Source organism: Argentina anserina, chromosome 4 (assembly GCF_933775445.1).
Source record: "Argentina anserina chromosome 4, drPotAnse1.1, whole genome shotgun sequence".
In the NCBI taxonomy this organism is placed as follows: Eukaryota; Viridiplantae; Streptophyta; class Magnoliopsida; order Rosales; family Rosaceae; genus Argentina; species Argentina anserina.
The window spans coordinates 3,587,751-3,606,406 of NC_065875.1; the positions used below are offsets into that span (position 1 = coordinate 3,587,751).

Consider the following 18,656-nt stretch of genomic DNA (forward strand, 5'->3'; position numbering starts at 1 on the left):
TACCGTAGTAAATAAAAATTACATTTACATTTACCGTACACAGTAAATTACCAAAATACCATTCTGTCAAAACTGTTCCCACCGCCGCACGTGGCGGCGCGCACGCGCCACCTCCGGCGGGCCGCGCGTGGGGCCCACGCGCCGAGGCTAACCACGGCGCGTATTACGCCACCGCCGCCTCCAAACTCTCCCCCTCCTCTTCCTCTACCTTCCTACGGCCTCCGACTACCCCTAGGCTATCCCTAGCCTCCTCACGCGCCGCCTCTAGGCGGCGGTATCTCCTCTTCTCCCCCTCCGCCGATCTCCCACCAAAACGCCACAAATCGATCCAAAAATACATCAACAACATCACAATGACCAACCTAACTAAACCTCACCTCGATTTGACCTTGGAGACGTCGGATTTCCGCCGGAGAAACGGCTACAGGAATCGAGCAGGGCTCGGTGTGTCACGCTGCTTCCCGGCGGCGAGGCGGCGTCACGAGCTCGGGGGTCCGATGCGGAGGCCCTTGCGACGTCGTAGGGCGAGGCGGTGCAGGCCACGGAGAGGTGGAGGCCGGAGATCGGGGAGAGAGAGTGAAGGTCGGGGAGAGAGAGAGAGAGAGAGAAAAGGGAGAAGTGGGAGGCGGGCCGAAGAGATGGGTTTCCAATTATGGGAACCCTAGCTCTAAAACATTCCTTTTATACTCATTCCCAAAATCGGAAACTAACTTCCGTCGTTAATAACTTTTACGTACGTCGTCCGATTAGAACGCGTCACATACTCTCGAACTCGTATCGACGAGCTCTACAACTTTCGTGAAGGAAGTTTTCGCAACCGATCGACGGAATAAAAGTCGATATAATCGTTCGGAAACGTAACGTTTTCTTATTAAACGTTTTCGGAACGTTTCCGTTTCCGTTTCGTAAAGTTTGCAAACAACCAATTTCATTTTAGTTGAATTTCCTAACTTATAGAATTCAATTCAATTCAAATATTGTTTGAAAACGAGGGTTATTACAATATTAGTCCTATATTGTTGTATCCGAAATTTTATCTACATAAAGTTTGATGTTTTGAAACGTGGTATCCAAAAACTCATAAAGTGCACTTTTCTAAAAAGGGATTTAAAAGAGGAAAGAAAAAAAGATATCCGTGGTCACAAAAGTGAGAAAAGGGTAACTCATGGGTTTTGGTCTAGTGGTGAAAAACATTATAGGTCTGTTTGTTAGGCAAATGCTGTTGAAATACTCTTGATAGTAAAGAGGTTTTAGGTTCGATCATCCGCATGTGAAAAACGCCAAATTGAAAAATTCTCTTTCACCTTGAATCCTTGATATGCTCTAGGCCCGGAATGGTTGACTAACGGTCCACCATTTTGTGTAACAAAAAAAAAAGAGAAAAAGTACCAATTTGATGTTCTTGTGCGAAAAAATTTGTTGTATTTTTGGACAGGTGAAGCGTACATGGACATGACCGCAGGCGAACACAGCCAAACTGAGTGTCCTTTGTCTCTTCACTTCTCCGACACAAGTCGCTCAGTCCCCCAAAAGTCTCTCACTTTTCTTCTTCTTCTTCTGCTGCTTCCCGCCAGAAACGTCAGGCCTCGCAGCTTTAACCCCTGAAAACACTTCGAACAATCTAATCCTCTAGTTCTCTAAACAAGCCTGTATACACCGCCCGCCCACCACCTCCTCTCTATGTATTGGTTGGCCACTCGAAACGGCGTCGTTGCTCTCCCTCGCTGCCGTCCTCTCGCTCTTCTTCTCCGCCCTCCTCCTCGTAGATGCACCTCCGTCGCCCCCTCTCCGATACTCATGTACTCTCTCTCTCTCTCTCTCTCTATCTCTCTAGCACTATTGCTGTTTGTAGCCTCATCGAGTTGAATTTATAGTTTGGATTTGAATAAAGTTTCATACTTTCTTTGGAAGTTTGAATAATGGTTGAGACTTTGTTTTATTCATTCTGATGGAAATAAGATTGCCTATAGTTGAGTTTGGTTCATTCTATGACGATTTTGAAAGATGGGTTCTTGTTACTGTTGATTTTTGATAGTATCTTTGAAAAAGTATGAATGGTTCGCGGTTTTAATAGCTATGTAACACAGAAAGAAATGAAAGTAAAAGAATTGAATTGAATCGAATCGGTGGTTTCATTTTGTTGGAAACAGAGGAAATGTAAAGGGAAAAGAGGGTTTGATTATGTAAATGTTTTATTAAGAATTTTGTTATTTTACAAATGTAAACAGTGGACAGTTTCGGAGGATTCTTTGTTTCAAAGAACAAAAAGTTTTACGGGGAAGCAGGAAAACTACCAAGAAACTCAGTGCCTTGTCTAATTATGTGGATGAAAGAGCTGTTTCTAACATACTGTGGTGGAAGGAGGTTGGTACTTCATACTTTAACAAGTGACTCAGACAAGTTTCTATTCTTCCATTACAGGCTTTCATCAGGCTTAGGATTTCTAAGGTCATTGTGTTTGTTTTCATCTCCAGAGGATGCAGATGTGCAGGAAGCCTTCAACTGTCCAGCTGGTGAAAAGGCTAGATTATTCTAATTTGCTAGGCTTGGATGTCAACTTAAAAAATGGGAGGTCAGATCTTCTTTTACTAAATTGTTTATAGCTACTCGGCTATTCTTATGAATCTCACTCATAACATTATGAAACGAAAGTAAACTTTCTTCAAATCACACTATTACAGTATTACAATGGTTTGGGGATTATGAAAAACACCAGTGGTTGCCATACCTGATATGTTTTCAAGTTTGAAGTTTAAAAATGAGAAGGCTTGGTCTGGTTAATGTATTTGAAAACAGTTAGCTTATCTGCCTTTCCACGTCAAGATGGTACATTGATGTAAAAAATGTCACTTTAAAATGAAAGTCTTGGAATTGGTCTCAAGGGTACTGCATCTTTTAAAAAAGTACATTCTGATATAAACAATTTTCAAGTTTACATTCTGAAATGGTCTCCATTAGTGCTTGCTACCTTCCCTCTGATGTTGATGTTTATTGGCTTTGTTTGAATTGAAAGAATAAAAGGCAGTTGTCTTAGACTAGGCAAAATACCCTTTTGTTTGTTTGTTTGTTTGTAAAATTTCACCGAGTAAAACTTCTTTGCTTTAGTCTGAAAGAGGGAACGCTCAATTGGGAGATCTTGCAGTTCAAGTCAAAGTTTCCACATGAAGTTTTGCTCTGCAGGGTATGAAACTATTCTCTATCAGCTCTCTTTCTTGTTAGAAGCCTTTTCTCATTTAGAATTGTTTACATTTCAAATATAATTGAATTTCTTTCAGTTTTTGATTTTCTTAATATAGTGTCATTAAGACTGCCCAATAGTCATCTACACTCTTTTATTTAGTTTTCAGTCCTTGCGTGTAACTCATCATTTCAACTATTGATGATGCACTCTGATTTTGGTGGTCAAAAGGAAAAGGGGAGAGTATTATGAGATCAAAAGGACAGTTATATTAAAGCAATTAAGAATGGAGTGTAGATTGACTAGGGAGTGTTGATGACAATAAGCTTTCATTAGATGTTTATTTATTTCAAGTTAGTGGTGGATGCAGAGTGTTTAGTGTTAAAATTAATCAATATTTTTTTCCTCCAGGTTGGTGACTTTTACGAAGCCTTAGGAATAGATGCTTGTGTATTGGTTGAATATGCAGGTCTGAATCCTTTTGGGGGTCTGCGTTCAGATAGTATCCCAAGAGCTGGATGCCCAGTTGTGGTATGAACTTCTATAGTTATGTACATTTTATGTTTCGTTCTGCTCACACATTCTGAATAGCTCATTCTTTTTTAATTGTTACAAATTGGTCTGTGTAAATAGATATATAGTGTGCAAAAGTCCAAAACCATCTGCTTACTGTATTCGGGACTCAATGTTTCCTTGCATGTGATTTGCAGAATCTTCGGCAAACTCTAGATGATCTGACACGGAATGGGTTTTCAGTGGTGAGTATTGTCTTCTATTGATATGTACTTTTTATTATTTGTAGTCATGAAATTCAAAATTGGTGTTGTAGATTCTGTTTAATATATCCACATACTATCGTGGAATGTACATTTCAGCTTTTGCTTCTGGCCTCCATCATTTTGTGTTTCATTGGTGGACTGGAGTCTTAAAGCCCTGTATAGTACATGTTCACCTGTGCAAAACTGAAGGCATGCTGCATTGGGTTTCATCCCTGCAGTTATCATTACATTCAGTATTGGGTTTAGCGCATTTACCGTCTTCTCTAGTCATATTTGTGTCATGCAACTTGCAAGCATGCCAGAGCTTTATTTCTATCATCAGTCTGATTTGTTGAATGTTTACATTTGGTTCATCTGTCCATGTAGTGCATAGTGGAAGAAGTTCAGGGTCCAACACAAGCGCGTTCCCGTAAAGGTCGTTTTATATCTGGGTAATTGCTCCATTTGCTTGTCGATAACTCTTGTTATAATTTAATCTTCGACTTGTTCATTGAACTATCTGTGTTGTATACTTATTTTGAGAAGAAACAGAACATCTATGACAAAAGCATGTGACATGATTTTCTAGATATTTCTTTCAAGTGATTAACCTTATATATTTTTTTCTGTTCTGGAGAAAGGGACACACACACCCCATACTCCAACTAGGAAGCATATGTTGCTCTCTTCTGATTTGACACTCTCATTCTGGGTGATGTTGAATATTTGAAAATTCTCATTGGTCACATTTCCTTTGAATACCCCTTGATACATGTTACTCTCCGTTAAATTCAAAAATGGTGCCACCTAATTTATGTTTTTAATCTAGTGTTTTTTTTGTTGAAGTGGAAAGTAGATGTTGTCATGATTGTCGGTCATGTCATAAATGGTTAGAAAAATGGAGATTGGATGTGTGATAGTTTCTATCTGTAGGAAGAAGTCTATCTTTTCGATTTTTTTTGTAGATGACTGCATGAAACATATCTGAGTTTCATGACTATTTCAGGCATGCACATCCTGGTAGTCCTTATGTTTTCGGGCTTGTTGGGGTTGATCACGATCTTGACTTTCCAGAACCAATGCCTGTAGTTGGTATGAACATATTTCTTACATCAAAAAATTATTTCACTAGTTATTAACTATAAGCCTTGATTTTTATTTTTTTCAGATTTATGTGTCCTTTTTCGTGGAACTTTTGTTCTTATATGCTAAAATATTAATAAGTAAAATGGTGTCACTTTATCAGTGATGTAAGTTGATTTCTTTCTGTTTTGCCTAGTAATCAATGGCTGTATGTTTCTCTGAGTATAACTATGACATGCGTATAAATATTTGTAAAATATGTGGCAGGAATATCTCGTTCGGCAAGAGGTTATTGCATCAATTTTGTACTGGAAACCATGAAAACTTATTCGTCAGAGGATGGTTTGACTGAAGAAGCCTTGGTTGCTAAGCTCCGTACTAGTCGGTACCACCATTTATTCCTGCATACATCATTGAGGAACAATTTCTCAGGTTATCTAAACTTCTTTTTATATGTAGGAAAATGTCGATACTATTATTGATTGCCTTTCTGTCTCTTGGTGTTTAACTCTTTAAGTATGGGATAAGTAGATGGTGTCCAATATTAGTTGAAGGTTTTCACCTTTCTGTTGGAATTGATAGATGGTGTGAAAATGTTGGAATTGGTACCTCTTAAGTATGTTTTTGTTACTGTATGCCATTGAAGGTTTTCTGCCTTGCAGATGCTTTCTGGAACCCTATATGACAATTTCCTTCTTCGTTCTCTTCAATCTGTATATGAAAATTTTATTTTTAGTCATTTTATATAGTCAGTATTTTGTGCTTCTATTATTTTTTGGTATTTTTTTGACTTTTAATTTTATCAAGAGACTCCATTACAGGCACCTGTCGTTGGGGTGAATTTGGTGAGGGTGGCCTTCTATGGGGAGAGTGTAGTGGTAGGCATTTTGAATGGTTTGAAGGCAATCCTGTGTCTGAGCTTTTGTCTAAGGTTAACAACTTTTTTCATTCTCAATTGGCGGATCCTACTTTCGTTTCATTAGCATATATGTGAAATAATTGCATGGATATGTTACGTACGTATGTTTTTAATTTGGCCAATCTCAGGTTAAAGATTTATATGGCCTTGATAATGAAGTCGCATTTAGGAATGTCACTGTGTCTTCAGAAAACAGACCCCACCCTTTATCCCTAGGAACGGCTACTCAAATTGGTTAGTTTTCATCAGTCAGATTGATAATAGTTTCATGATAGGAAGACACTTTCATGTTTTAGTTTGATATCATCTATGTTTTTATATATTTCCAGGTGCCATACCAACGGAGGGAATTCCTTGTTTGTTGAAGGTGTTGCTTCCTTCAAACTGCTCAGGCCTACCTGCCCTGTAAGTGCAATTTTTTATTCTTTTCTGTTCCATTTATTTAAACCAGTATACTATACCATCTCTTTTTTGGAGGGTTTTGTGTGTGCATGCTTGTTTTGTGCACGCTGTGTATATCATCACTGTTTGATAATTTTTATTCTGCTCTTTATTTTTTGGCCAAGCATTTTAATCTTCTAGTTGCTTCACATTATGGTATGCCTGTGTGGCTGCTTGTATACAATTTGTTCTTATACATGTTTGCTTAGGTTTTTTGGTCCCTGATTTTCAGGTATGTTAGAGATCTTCTTCTTAATCCTCCTTCTTATGATATATCTTCCACAATTCAAGGTGAGTTGTGATATAATTTCTCTGTCAAACCTGTTTTGTTTTATCCAGTCCCTGAATAATATTTTATGTGATAGTTTTCTGACAAGTGTTTTTATATTTCTTTCAGCAACATGCAGGCTTATGAGCAGCATTACTTGCTCAATTCCTGAGTTTACTTGTGTTTCACCTGCAAAGGTTATCTTCTCACCTTGTTAGTGAGATATGGCTCAAAATCACATTCTTTTGCATTGCATCTTAATACACATAAATGTAATAGAGATAGAAAAGAAGATTGATGTGGTGACAGTCTGTTTGATGTATGTTTTAGGAATAGGCATACCTGATTGAACACAAACACATATTTATGCATTTTATGCAGTGGTCTCTCTTTGTGTGATTGTATTTGCATAATCTATAATCCTTTCGTTTTGTATTCCTCAGCTGGTGAAACTTCTGGAACTCAGGGAGGCCAATCATATAGAGTTTTGCAGAATTAAAAATGTTCTCGATGAAATACTGCACATGCATAAAAATCCTGAGCTGGGTAAGATTTTGAAGTTGTTGATGGATCCTACATGGGTGGCGACTGGGCTGAAAATTGAGTTCGAGACATTCGTAAGTAGAGCCATTTGGTTGAGTTATTTAATGTTTTGTTTCCTTCTTAGCGTCCCTTGTTGACAACAGTCAGTTTAAGTAGAGCCATTCGTAAGTTGAACCGTTACTCCTGATTCCTGAGAAGTAGAAGCTTTGTTTTCCATGAGATTATAGTATTCAAGCTTCAATAATCACTATATATGTACCTATCCATTATGTTCTTACAGTCAGTTTACAGGAGGCTTAATTTGCTGCTCAAATTCTGTGTTATTCCATCTTAGGTTACGAATACTGTAGAATGTGGTCATAGCAGAATACTAATTAGATCTATGAAACATCCTATATCCGACATTAAACTTAATAGGTTTTAACATGTTATACAAAATTACATTTCCAACTTCTTTATAGAGCATGCAGCATTTAAAAAAACCTGGTATATCCTTTATTTTTGTAATTTCAGAAGGAAAGCACACTATTTTAATGGTTGAAGAATGTATAACTTTATTATCATGGTTCTAATTCTTATGTATAGATCTGAAGTCATTGTTATATATGGTTATAATACTAATGTGTTTTGGCCAGGTTAATGAATGTGAAAGTGCTTCTGAGAGAATTGGTGAAATGATCTCACTAGATGGTGAACATGATCAAAACCTTAGTTCCTTTCCTGTTGTTCCTAGTGATTTTTTTGAGGATATGGAGTCTTCTTGGAAAGGTCGTATAAAGAGAATCCACATAGAGGAGGCATTTGCAGAAGTGGAGAAGGCTGCTGAGGCGTTATCCCTAGCAGTAAGTCTCCAGAATCAACTGTGCATGACAATGTTGCATGTCTCTAATTTTAATTTATAAAATATATAATTCTTAAAAAAACACGCTAAGTTCTTTTCTTCCCATGTGTCTACTCAATATTTTATAAGTATCATCATTCTTTTATTAACATATTTTATATATGATTTAGTATTCTCTTGTCTTCAAATATAATATATCTTTACTTTTGTCCTTGTACTTATTTTACTTTATTCCGTACGCATATGTGTTCACTTGGTCGGGTGACCATAAATTTTGTGTCTCTCAACCTTGGATTAATATCAATTGTTGAAGTTAAGAATATTTTTTGAAGGTTTTATATTTGATTCTAGGCCATGATTTTATGTCCAATGATGAGTGGCAATATAAATCCTTGGTTACCTTGGTCAGTTGGTCAGTAGGTAAATACCACTCTACATATTTTCATGTTCACACATCATAAACAAATTCATTTTGCAGGTCACTGAAGATTTCATGCCCATTGTAACTAGAATAAAGGCTACCACAGCTCCACTTGGAGGCCCGAAGGGAGAAATATTATATGCAAGGGAACATGAAGCTGTTTGGTTTAAGGGAAAACGATTTGCTCCTGCTGTTTGGGCCGGCACCCCTGGGGAAGAACAAATCAAGCAGCTTAAACCTGCTATAGATTCCAAAGGTAGAAAGGTTGGAGAAGAGTGGTTTACTACAATGAAAGTGGAGGATGCTTTAACTAGGTGTGCGACTTATATGATGAGAGATTAGTGCTTCTGATTGGGACCCCTACTTTTGAGTTATTTACTTCTTTCTAATAATTTTTTTTTTGCTCTTTCTAGGTACCATGAAGCAGGTGCAAAAGCAAAGACAAAGGTTTTGGAATTGTTGAGAGAACTTTCTTCTGACTTACAAGCAAAGATCAATATCCTTGTCTTTGCCTCAATGCTTCTAGTTATTGCAAAAGCATTATTTGCTCATGTGAGGTTGGTTCTCTATGGCTTTAGTTTCTTCAATACTTGTATGATGTTTTAAATTTCTGGTTTGCTTCAATTCCGTGGATTGTTCTTTCACGTAGTTTCAGATAACATTTAGTCCCTTGTTGCAGTGAGATAAGGTCTGGAGGTTGTTGTACTGGATTTGTGTTCACTGAACTAGAAAATTGCAGGTTCTCAATTGTTCGTTGAGTTGACCAAAAAAAAAAGTTAGTTGATAAAAGAAATAAGTGTTAGATGTTAGCCAACCGAAGATTGATAAATATACATGCTTATAAGCTGTTAGCAACATGTTAGGTGCCCACCATATTTGCATCCTTTTTGGTGTAAGTGAAACTTTTGTACCACAAATAGTCTCTTATTCAACCTGGACCACTTGCTTAATGAGTTAATGATATGCATTGTTCTTTAATTTTGGATATACATATGTGGCAGTGAAGGGAGAAGAAGGAAATGGGTTTTTCCTGCCCTTGGAGAGTCCAGTTGGTCTGAGGTAGTATTGAAATCATTATGATGTCTTTGCAAAGTGTTTTTTCTTTTGGTTGACTCGTGTATCCACATTATTAATATATGTATCATTCCTTTTTTTTTTTTGATAATTTGAATCTGATATAAAAGCACTGGACGCAGACTGTGGAACCAGTGAGGGGAGGAAATAGAATGGAGATAGTTGGTCTATCACCATACTGGTTGGATGTAGCAGAAGGCAGCGCTGTAAATAACACTGTGGATATGCAATCGTTGTTTCTTTTAACTGGGCCCAATGGTGGTGGTAAATCAAGTCTGCTACGATCAATTTGTGCTGCTGCATTACTTGGAGTTTGTGGGTTTATGGTGCCTGCACAGTCTGCCTCGATTCCTTATTTTAATTCTATTATGCTTCACATGAAATCTTATGACAGCCCCGCTGATGGGAAAAGTTCCTTTCAGGTACGGTATTATCATATTCTTATATTTTTGTTGCCTATCATCAGTAGGCAATGTGGTACCTTTATGCTAGGTCCAGTTGCTCCTAATTTGCTAAATTATTCATGCTGGCAACAGGGGTGATGCTCAATAGTTATAGCAATGCATACTGCTGATCTTACTAGTTTCAATGTTTCAGGTGGAAATGGCAGAAATTCGGTCTATTGTTTCTGCAGCCACTAAAAGAAGCCTTGTACTTGTAGATGAAATTTGTCGAGGAACAGAAACAGCTAAGGGAACATGTATTGCCGGTAGTATTGTTGAAACTCTTGATACAATTGGATGTCTAGGTATCATATCCACTCATTTGCACGGGGTATTTAGCTTGCCACTAAATACAAAAAATACGGTGCACAAAGCAATGGGAACTATATATGTTGATGGACAACCAAAACCAACCTGGAAATTGATGGATGGCATATGTAGAGAAAGCCTTGCATTTGAAACAGCCAAGAAGGAAGGAATTCCTGAAACAATAATTGAAAGAGCTCAAGGTCTGTACCGTTCAGTTTATGTGACTGAGGTAATTGGAGGCAAGATTGACTCAAAACTAGTAGAGTTCTGTTCCATGGGTTTCAATAATTTTGATAGGTCTCAGTCTCAATCAAGTAGTGCTAGAGTTCAAATTCTCGAGGGGACCAGTTCAGTGAACAGTATGGAGGTCTTACAGAAGGAGGTTGAGAGTGCAATCACCTTGATTTGCCAAAAGAAGCTGATTGAGCTTGGCAATGAAAGAACATCACAACTTACTGATATACAGTGTATTCCAATTCATGTCAGGGAACAGCCACCTCCATCAACCGTAGGTGCTTCATGTGTATATGTGATTTTCAGACCCGACAGGAAACTATATGTTGGACAGGTACATTGTTCACTTAAACTCTGTTGTTCAAATGCAAAATTTAGCCAGTAAATTTAGTATCAGGTTGATAATTTACTAGATGTTGGTGATGGGTTTGTTTCAGTAAACGACTAAAAACCGGTCTAGTTTCCTTTTTCATTACTTGACTTTGCTTTTGCCAAGTAGCCGGTTTAATGCATCTAACTTGTTGTTGTAGACCGATGATTTGGAGGGTCGAGTGCGCAAACATCGTTCAAAGGAAGGAATGCAAAAGGCTAATTTCCTTTATTTCATTGTCCCCGGGAAGAGCTTGGCTTGCCAATTGGAGACTCTTCTCATCAACCAGCTCCCCAATCAAGGGTTTCATCTCAGTAATGTAGCCGATGGTAAACATAGGAATTTTGGCACATCCGACATTTCCTTGGAAGGTGTGACCATTTGTCCATAAACCTTCACCTGTTTCTTATTCGTACATTGAACTTCTGGCGTACGTTAAAGGCAAGAGATGGTTATCGTTTCTGCAATCTGTATATGTATCCAATTGTAGTCCTGGCTGCAACAATTTTGTTTTTGCACTGTTGGTCCACTTAGCAAGTTTACCTCCCCAGCAGATGATGAGTGCATGAAACCTTCTCGCAACTGAGAATGGATCATTTGTTCAATTTTCAGTTTTTTTTTTATTGTTTTGTTTTTTTAATACTCAGGTAGGTGTTGTCATTAGTCATTACAGTTTTTCTGGCCCTGGGTCACATAAGCTAGCGAATTAGAGGCTAGCTTTGAGCTAAAGTTGCATGAATTACAATATCTCACAAACTCAGCAATTCTATTGTTGAAATGACCATATAATCAACTCTAGCTTCTGTTGGTTTTATTTTAACAGGGTACTCCCCAACTTCTGCAGTGTCACGACCCCAAAATTAGAATGATAAAAATTCGAATTCGAAGTCATGAAAACTCTAAAACATCGAAATAGATTACTTGGGACATCTCTAAATTGAAATATGAACATGCAATCTCTTACTTAGGGCATAGAAATTAAAAAGTTAACATGCAATTATCAATCTTACCACTTGTGATTCAATCTCTTATTTAATTACTTAGGACATTTTAGATAACAAATTGACTATGGATGTCATTTAGTACGTAATTACTAACATATTAAACATCTCACTTACCTAACATGTTAACAATAGTACTAAAGGTGAATTCTATATGTAAATCGTACTTAGGGAATTGAAGAACATATAGCATGAGCACAAGATTGAAAATCATTAAGTCATAACAAGATAAACTCACGGCACACATGAATCATTAAATAAGAAAATGTACCTTATGATAAATTGGTTTATTGAATCTGGGTATTTGATAATGTCGGCGGAACGGACCAGAAGGAAAAAAAATGTACATTTCGGTAATCTGGTTTATTGGTACAATATTATCATAGTTTGATTATATTGTACGTGTTGTTTTAACATGAGTCTAATAGGAGCATAATTATATATTATTTGTGTCATATTTCCCCATGCTTTACTTGTTAGTTTAGTATATATTTTAGTTATTTACTTTCTTTATTTGTTTAGTAGGGTTTTTCGAGCAAATAGGAAGAAAGAAAGGAAAAAAGGCATTGAATGTCACGATCCCGAAATTTCAAGTATAAAACTCAAAGCCATGAAAACTCAAAAACAATCTCAATAAATCGAAATCATCTTATCGTCACAGCGTATCGTTACTGAGTTCATAATACGTCTTAGTCTAATTGATTATTACAAAACCAATTTTATAATTCAAGCATTATATCAAATGGAATGTAAAATCTTCTCAATCCTCACCATAAAATAAAATAAAAAAAACTTTGAAATCTTCAGAGTAGTCCTCCAATTCTGCTAATCCACACCTGCAGAACTATCCTCTGCACCATCGAATAGATGCATCGGGATTGTAAACACAAACCCGGTAAGGTTTGCAGCTCGTATGAGTAAAACAACAGTATAACACGCATGGAAAAACAAGGGAGAATACTGAAAACATTAAAATCATAAATGTACTCATGAGTCACAGGATGACCAATCTAATTGTCCATTAATATCTAAAAATATAAGTGCACATGAGAAATCAGGCAACCCATCTATTTACCCAAATACATTTATAATACTCCTACTCATGAGACCCAGGTACTCATCTGTTACTCCTCATGCAGTACGCCGTCACACATTGGGCAACCCATATGTTACCTAATATCAAAAAAAATATGGGTACTCATAAGTCGGTAACCCATATGTTACCCCTCATGCCAGTACACCGGCAAATAGACTAGAGCTCTAACTGAATCGTAACTGTTGCCCGGCCAAGGCTAGGTTCTGACATGCCAACACGTCCGAAGACAGAAAAACATTTTAACATAACTCAAGTTAAAACCACGTACAAAACAATCCTCACATGTTATTGTACAAAAACCGAACGAATCATGCTCAAATAAAATATATATCAATGTTATAATAAACTCATTTGAAATAGGAACATGACAGTATATAATATAGCAACCTATATACATGTATCGATTTTACCATTTATACACGCACACAACCCACTATATCATATACATATCATGGTTCGATCGTTTTGAAATAAAGCGTAATTATGAATCACTGTCTAGGGTAGACTCATCATAGTGAGATTTACTCACTTTATTTTCCTGAGCGTAAGTTCCAAAATACCGAAAGCAAATCCTTCACTTGTTTAGTCGATCACCTAGATTGGATAAGAAGTTATTAGAAACATTACGTAAAACCTCAAATGCCGAATCAGTTTTACTGTTACTGATCAACAATTTACGGTGTTTACGTAATTACTGTTCATGTACGTACTGTTTATGTATTACTATTCCAGTAAATACTAATCACTTATTTACCCTTCAGAAATTACTTTTACAATTACTGTACGTAAATCACTTTTACAATTACTGTACATAAATTACTTTTATAATTAATGTACAAAATTACTTTTTACATTTATCATACATAAATCAATTTTTTCAAAAGTTTATTATTTAAAAAAACTGTTCACGGACCGCCCACAGTAGCAGCGCGTGGAGCCGACACGCCACTTCCAAAACCGGCGCGTAGCTCGCCCACCGCCGCCCAAAACCCTTCTTTTTCTTCCCCTCCACCCTTCCACGGCCTAAGGCCGTCTCTAGCCCATCTCTCCCTCCCTCACGCGCCGCCTAAGGTAGCGGTACTCACTTTTCCTCCTCCTCCTCCGATTCTCCATAATTCCTCCACAAATCTTTCCAAACTTCACACAATCACTCATATCAATCAATTTAATGTAATTCCATACCTATGTGAAGCCCTAGGATGGCCGGGAGTCGCCGGAGGAGCTCGAGATGCCGGCGGGGTTGATTATTTTCGGGGAGGATGCGATGCGGCTTGATTCGAGTTCCAATTCGATTGCAGAAGGCGTCGGAGGGTGAGGAGCAGTGGAGAGGGACGATCGCCGAGTGCTTGCGTCGCCGGAGACGGAGCTTGGACGGCGGAGGAATCGCAGGTTATCGCGCGAGCTTTACGGCGGTGAGGGGAGGCGTGTCGAGCTCGAGGGTCGTTGCGGTGGACCGTGCGAAGCTTTTGAGGCAGGTGATGAGGGCCACAGAGGCCGGCGTCGTGGAGATCGCCGGCGAAGGTGAGGGGGAGGGAGATAGAGGAGAGGTTGCGGGGGAGAGAGGGAGAAATTAGGGTTTCTGGTTTTGGAAACCCTAGTTTCTAAAAATTCTCTTTTATACTTTTTCTAAAATCGGAAACTAACTTCCGTCGCTAATAATTTCCATATACGACGTCCGATTAGAACGCGTGACATGTCCACGAAATTGTATCAACAAGCTCTACAACTTTCGTGAAGGAAGTTTTCGAAAAAGAGCGACGGAGTAAAAATCGACTCCCGCGTCACGAAAACGTAACGTTTTTCCAATTTAGCTTTCTGAAGACGGTTTCGTTTTCGATTCGACATCGTCGTGAAGCGAGAAAAATGTGATTTATTAAATTTACCAAGTTTATAAATTTCTAAGAATTCATACAAATTGAACCCGAAAAATCGGGTTATTACATGTAGTTTGGGAGTTAAAGCGTATATCTCCTTCTCCATCACAAGTACATTTCTGTTTCTCTAATTATTAATATAAATGAGAAATTAATCCCTTTTTTTTTCTCTTTTTAGATGCAGTTCTCATTTGAGAAATTTAAATACACCCCAAAGCTCTTAATATACAATCATACTTAATACACTATCTATTTTAGTTCTCATTCTAATTTTACTAAATTCACCACAAAAACCTAAAATACCTTTGAATTAAAAAATCACAAAATACTTCATTATTTGTATATACATACTAATTTTTACCGTGATTAGAATATTAATATATATATATATATATATATATATATATTAACATCTTATAGATGTTTATATCGATTCTTGTTTGTTCTTATGAATTATTATAGATCGCAATTATTATTTTTTCAAATTATTTAACCATAAAAATGATAAATTGATTGTTTGAAGAAGATAAACATTTCGTTCTTAAAAATGTATGAAGATGAAATTTAACGAAAGATGAAAAATCATAATTCTTTTACTTTGTTTGGGACTCTAAAAATAGAAATGATCTTTTTTTGGTGAAAATAAGGAATTACTTAATTGTTTGAATCTCCTACTTAATTTTCCATCAAAATATATACTAATTTAAATTTCTCTGTAAATTTTCTTATTTTAATTGTTTCCAAACCAAATTCTTAGTTTTAATAATTTAATTTTTTTTTGATTTTTTGAATTATTACGTGTACCTATTGGCCTTTCAAAAAAACATACATGCAAAATGTTAATTGAATAATAAGGGTGTGTATCAAAAGTTTATGGGTGTATATTTAAAACTTCTCCTCTTTTTCATTTTTTGATCTGAAATTGCTAACTGCTAAGGGTGTGTATCCTAAGATTTTTGATTTAATCACTTTATTACACAGCTAAGTTACACGCCCACGCTATGAGGCTCTGCTCAATAATAGGCAAGAAGCGAATTCATTCCTACTGACTCATTCTTTTGGTTCTAACTCCCCACATATTTCTTCCATGTTGGTTTATAAAGCCATCATGTTAAATATGTACAACCTATTGTTCGGGCACATGAATTGAAGAAACACCATACATAAAGCTCACTTAACCAAGAGACAAAAGGAGAAGCTTCATCCCGCTCACTAGATATTGCAGTCAACTGATTCAAAGTTGTTAGTGGTCTGTTTCTACAAACAAAAAATAGTAGATCACATAGTAGAGCAGCAGACCGACAGCAGAAGAAGCCAAGTTGAGATGAAGAACTCATGGTTATTAAGCAACGTGCAGTCTTGCAATGTGCTTATGCTAGAAGCCAGAAGTTTTTATGCGTTTTTGTGTTGAGAAGGTAACCTCCATTCTGCCCTTTTTTTTGTACTCCTACACAAGTGCAGTTGCTGTTATCAATCAGATACTCTGCTGTGTCTATTGGTTTTGTCCCTCGGGACGATGCTCCAGGCAGCCTATAGCTGTTAGAACAGGTATTCCGGTAAGAATTAGCAAGTGAAATTTCTCTATGACACTTTCAACTAGAACTGAATCACAGAAACTAATTCTCATATGTAATGCACATAAAGCGTTACCAACTTCTCATTGTATGCTCTTATTCATATGTATGGAAGAATAAAATGTTTTGGTGCCATATATGTTGGCCTTAGGCCTCAGCCCTCCGGCCACCAGAATGGTCCTTAATGCTCTTTCAAGAATCTCTAACATGCATGCACGCACAGAAATACCGATATATTATTAATTGCAAAAGTAAGGAATGCAAGAGAGAAGTTTGTGAAAGAAACTTACCCTAAAAGTATTGCAGAAAGGCTCTTTCGTTGCCCTATGATCAGAATATCGATCCCAAGAACTTTGGTTTGATCTAGAATAACGGTTGCTTTGTCTTTGTCTTTGCCTTCCACCATTGTCTTCTTCTCAATCCGAACGTTAAGTTTTGGTTTGCAACGCTTGCATGCGCTTTTCATTTCTTCAAGAAATTCCACGTCCCCTCTTCCAAAGCTTCCTTCTAAAGATGTGGTGGCACCGGCACCGGCGCCTCCAGCGACACGGGAAGTACTGGTGCTGGCAGGGCCAGGATTCATGAGGCCGGGTTTCTTAAGGAACATGCTGATCGTGTTTCTCCACGAATTAGGGTTTTCAACATGGAGGAGGATCAATTCGTCGTTGTCAACAACTGCCTGGGAAAGAGCATAATGGAGTGCACCTGCTGACTCTTGGGTTGGATCTGCCACCACCATTATTTTCCGACGTCCCGGCGGTGCACTTCTTCCACCACCTAGCATGACCCACGGCTATCGGCACAACCATCAACTACTACCTATTCAGGTTGCTGCTTCCGCCACCACATCAACGTCCCAATTTTTTCACGTACAACTACAAATTGCAAAACCCTTTTCACATATTACTGCTTCTTGTTTGTGCTTATTATTAGGATAGGCTGTTATACATGCCCTTGAGACTCGGTCATATATGCCACCAAAGCTCTTCAAGGAAACACTAAGAAATTTTCTTTTCTTGGCACATATATATTCATTCATACTCTACGAGATATACAGTACGTCAAGCCTTTATCGAAGAAAAACAGTTAGGTGAACAACTATATTCATTCTTTATTCAACTACCACAGGTGGTCGAATTGGAAGTGTGCGCAAAACTGCTATCATACTCAGGTTTGGATCATGCCGGAGCTTATTGAAGTTAAATTTCAATGTCTTTTACTTGCAGTGATCCCAGCAATCAAATCTGTATCTTTCATTAAACTCTTTCTCTAACTTTTACGTACTCTTTGTTGTATAGCTCAAAACGTCCTTAATTACTGGTCGAGAAGGAACACCCTTGCGAGGTATAGATAGACATTTACCCTTTCCTGCAGTTAGGGTTGTTTCAAGATAAAGATTTCTGCCTCTTCATGATTTGCAATACTCTTTTGTATATATCGCCTCCTGAACCACTTTTGTGTTGATGTTAATGACTTCCTGCTGCAACTAGGAAACTGCTGCAAAAAAATCTAATAAGATTTTCCAGCTGCAGTTTACTGTTTTCTCCACTAAAAACAATCATAGATATTTTGTGTAATTCAATTTCAGTTTGAGTTCTTCTCCTTGCATATTTTGTAGGTTAACCTTTCATTTTGCTTCACTATATAAAGTGAGAGATGCTTGATCAATATGTAAGGACTAAGGAAATTATAAGATCTGGAAATATCAATACAGCTGCATGTTCAGTTTGTTTTCAAATCTATATTTTGTTCTTCATACTCATCTTGCTACTGCAAGATTGATTGTTCAATCTGCTCAATCATATCCTGTTACATAACAAGATAGAGGAATCGAATTCTAACATGGTATCAGAGCCTCTTTGATCAAATATCAACTGGGGTGTATCATCTGTTAGAAGAGATTAAAAACAAACAAACACAAGTTTATTCTTACTGCTACTGAGATGGGTCAATCAGATGAAATAATCAAAGTTCCTATCTTTACAGGAGTGAACTTTGATTATTGGATGATCAAGATGGAAACAATGTTTCTTGGTAGAGATCTGTTGAGCTATGTGCATGAATGTTACACAGTTCCAACAGCTGAAGAATTGGAAGCTATGACAATAGCACAAAGACTTGAACTGAAAAGTCAAGTCAAGAAAGATGCAAAAGCCCTTGGTATTCTGCAAAATTCAGTTTCAAACGACATCTTTCCTTTGATCTCAAATGAGAGGACAGCTAAAGGAG

The 18,656-nt window shown here is 37.4% G+C and overlaps 2 protein-coding genes across 6 annotated transcripts; one reads left to right on the forward strand and one right to left on the reverse strand.

The window, feature by feature from the left end:
* Positions 1 to 1,557: 1,557 nt before the first annotated feature.
* Positions 1,558 to 11,496, forward strand: LOC126791944 (DNA mismatch repair protein MSH1, mitochondrial). Of its 5 annotated transcripts, XM_050518444.1 has the most exons (23): positions 1,558 to 1,799; positions 2,229 to 2,364; positions 2,475 to 2,572; positions 3,106 to 3,181; positions 3,590 to 3,709; positions 3,889 to 3,936; positions 4,324 to 4,388; positions 4,943 to 5,028; positions 5,287 to 5,451; positions 5,841 to 5,950; positions 6,067 to 6,172; positions 6,268 to 6,343; positions 6,612 to 6,670; positions 6,777 to 6,844; positions 7,091 to 7,264; positions 7,826 to 8,032; positions 8,510 to 8,766; positions 8,866 to 9,009; positions 9,132 to 9,191; positions 9,454 to 9,511; positions 9,649 to 9,948; positions 10,124 to 10,846; positions 11,043 to 11,496. In XM_050518444.1, exons 1-23 carry the CDS (start codon positions 1,681 to 1,683, stop codon positions 11,271 to 11,273), a joined length of 3,486 nt encoding a protein of 1,161 aa, XP_050374401.1. In that variant the 5' UTR covers positions 1,558 to 1,680; the 3' UTR covers positions 11,274 to 11,496. The 5 variants fall into 5 exon arrangements, with proteins under 5 accessions (XP_050374401.1, XP_050374402.1, XP_050374403.1 ...); XM_050518445.1 differs by lacking the exon at positions 9,132 to 9,191 and having other exon boundaries at positions 5,829 to 5,950; positions 9,637 to 9,948; XM_050518446.1 differs by lacking the exon at positions 9,132 to 9,191 and having other exon boundaries at positions 5,829 to 5,950.
* A 4,727-nt stretch (positions 11,497 to 16,223) lies between these two features.
* Positions 16,224 to 17,211, reverse strand: LOC126792032 (uncharacterized). Its single transcript, XM_050518538.1, has 2 exons — positions 16,718 to 17,211; positions 16,224 to 16,389 (listed from the first exon to the last, which is right to left on the reverse strand). The coding sequence occupies exons 1-2, from the start codon at positions 17,209 to 17,211 to the stop codon at positions 16,224 to 16,226; spliced, it is 660 nt and encodes a 219-aa protein (XP_050374495.1).
* Between the last annotated feature and the right edge of the window lie 1,445 nt (positions 17,212 to 18,656).

Bases quoted from the DNA above. Each gene is read 5' to 3' on its own strand.
- LOC126792032 (XM_050518538.1), bottom strand. From the start codon at position 17,211: ATGCTAGGTGGTGGAAGAAGTGCACCGCCGGGACGTCGGAAAATAATG. The intron at 16,390-16,717 runs GTAAGTTTCTTT...CTGTTCTAACAG, and splicing joins CTTTCTGCAATACTTTTAGG to CTATAGGCTGCCTGGAGCAT.
- LOC126791944 (XM_050518444.1), top strand. From the start codon at position 1,681: ATGTATTGGTTGGCCACTCGAAACGGCGTCGTTGCTCTCCCTCGCTGC. The intron at 4,389-4,942 runs GTAATTGCTCCA...TGACTATTTCAG, and splicing joins AAAGGTCGTTTTATATCTGG to GCATGCACATCCTGGTAGTC. The intron at 8,033-8,509 runs GTAAGTCTCCAG...TTCATTTTGCAG, and splicing joins CTGAGGCGTTATCCCTAGCA to GTCACTGAAGATTTCATGCC.